Genomic DNA, 2,231 nt, shown 5'->3' on the forward strand with positions numbered 1-2,231 from the left:
AAAAAAAAAAAAAAAAAAAAAAAAAAAAAAAGATGGTGTAGCCACTGCCAAGGGGTGGAGGGAGGGCAGTCTTAGGAGCAAAATGGTCTGCTATCCATTGTCTGCACACTTTCACCTGTGTCTCTTTTTCTTCCATCTTACTCCATGCTTTTTTTTTTCTTTTTGAGACAGAGTCTCGCTCTGTTACCCAGGCTGGAGTAGAGTGGTGCCATCTCGGCTCACTGCAAGCTCCGCCTCCTGGGTTCAAGCAATTCTCCTGCCTCAGCCTCCCGAGTAGCTGGGACTACAGGCGCACACCACCACACCTGGCTAATTTTTTGTATCTTTAGTAGAGACGGGGTTTTACCATGTTGGCCAGGCTGGTCTTGAACTCCTGACCTCAGGTGATCCACCCACCCCCTCGGCCTCCCAAAGTGCTGGGATGACAAGTGTGAGCCATTGCGCTTGGCCCTCAATGCTTCTTAAACTTTTTAAAAGAGACATGGTCTTGCTTTGCCACCCAGACTGGAGTGCAGCAGCACGATCATGGCTCACTGAAGCCTGAAACTGGGCTCAAGCAGTCCTGCTGCCTCTGCCACCTGAAGAACTGGGACAACAGGCACATGCCACCATGCCCAGCTGATTTTTAAAGTTTTTTTTTGAGACACCATCTCACTTTGTCGCCCAGGCTGGAGTGCAATGGTGCGATTACAGCTCACTGCAGCCTCGACCTCCCCGGGCTCAGGCGATCCTCTCACATCAGCCTCCCGAGTAGCTGGGACTACACATGCGCACCACCACACCTGGCTCATTTTTGTATTTTTTGGTGGAAACAGGGCTTCACCATGTTGTCCAGGCTGGTCACTAACTCCTGGGCTCAAGCAATTCACTGACCTCAACCTTCCAAAGTGTTGGTATTATAGGCATAAACCACCATCCCTGGCCCATTTTTAAATTGTGTGTAGAGACGGGAGGCTGGCCATGTTTCCCAGGTGGTTTCGAACTCCTGGCCTCAAGTGATCTTCTACCCCAGCCTTTCATTTTTTTTTGAGACGGAGTCTTGCTCTGTCGCCCAGGCTGGAGTGCAGTGGCCGGATCTCAGCTCACTGCAAGCTCCGCCTCCCGGGTTCATGCCATTCTCCTGCCTCAGCCTCCCGAGTAGCTGGGACTACAGGTGCCGCCACCACGCCCGGCTAGTTTTTCGTATTTTTTAGTAGAGACGGGGTTTCACCGTGTTAGCCAGGATGGTCTCGATCTCCTGACCTCATGATTCGCCCGTCTCGGCCTCCCAAAGTGCTGGGATTACAGGCTTGAGCCACCGCGCCCGGCCTACCCCAGCCTTTCAAAGTGCTGGGATTACAGGAATGAGTCACCGCACCTGGCCTCAAACTTTAGTATTTCCATAGAATTCCAAAGAATTTCCATCAAGTGGGGAGCAGTTTAAACGCATGCTGAGCTGAATGAGTGAGTCTCTGGCAGGACTCCAGGAGGAGCTGGAGCGCATCCTCTCTCCCTCCGACCCGCCTCCCCTGTGCCCGACATGCAGTTCTGGGGTCTTTCTGCAGGGGCTGCAGGCTGGGAGCCGGGGCACCAGCCCTGCCTACGCACTGGTTGGCGTCTTTCTCCTCGGATTCCTCGGAGGTGTCTTCACAGTCCTTCAGCCTCCAGTCCATGATGTAGCCAATGACAGGGGCCGTCAGCAGGCACAGCAGCTGGAGCACGCCAAAGATGGAGGTGTAGAGGCCAACTGCGGAAGAAGGCGCTGCGTCACGGGGACGCCCGGCAGACAGCCCTGGGGCAGGGACTGGGCACCGGCTGGGAAGGGGCTGGTACCCACAGGCTCTTCTGGGGTCTGCCCCAGAACCCCCTTCACTGTGGGTCTTGTGGGGAGCCCGGAGACCTTAACTCTGAAGTCGAGGCTGGAGCACGTGGCAGGTCACCTTCTTCTCAGCTCCAAATCCCCTGCTTGTTTCTAAGCAGCAGCTAAGGAAACCCAGAGTGTCACAATGGCCTTCCCAGAGCGCCAGGAAGTCGCCATGACCTGGGAACTGCTGTGACAGAGGCTTTCTAAGTGATGGGCTGTCCGTTTCTGCCTCTAGAAATAGCCCAGAAAGGCCGGGCGCGGTGGCTCACGCCTGTCATCCCAGCACTTTGGGAGGCCGAGGCGGGTGGATTACGAGGTCAGGAGTTCAAGACCAACCTGACCAACATGGTGAAACCCCGTCTCTACTAAAAATACAAAAATTAGCCAG

At 54.7% G+C, this 2,231-nt stretch overlaps 1 protein-coding gene across 1 annotated transcript in view; it reads right to left on the reverse strand.

The window, feature by feature from the left end:
• The window catches only part of SLC43A2 (solute carrier family 43 member 2), a 32,569-nt gene that overhangs the window by 10,848 nt on the left and 19,490 nt on the right, over positions 1-2,231 (reverse strand). The window contains exon 2 of the mRNA XM_026449637.1: positions 1,588-1,771. Within this exon, the coding sequence (XP_026305422.1) occupies positions 1,588-1,771 (184 nt within the window). The remainder of the gene's footprint in view (positions 1-1,587; positions 1,772-2,231) is intronic.

Source organism: Piliocolobus tephrosceles, chromosome 16 (genome assembly GCF_002776525.5).
Source record: "Piliocolobus tephrosceles isolate RC106 chromosome 16, ASM277652v3, whole genome shotgun sequence".
Lineage (NCBI taxonomy): Eukaryota > Metazoa > Chordata > Mammalia > Primates > Cercopithecidae > Piliocolobus > Piliocolobus tephrosceles.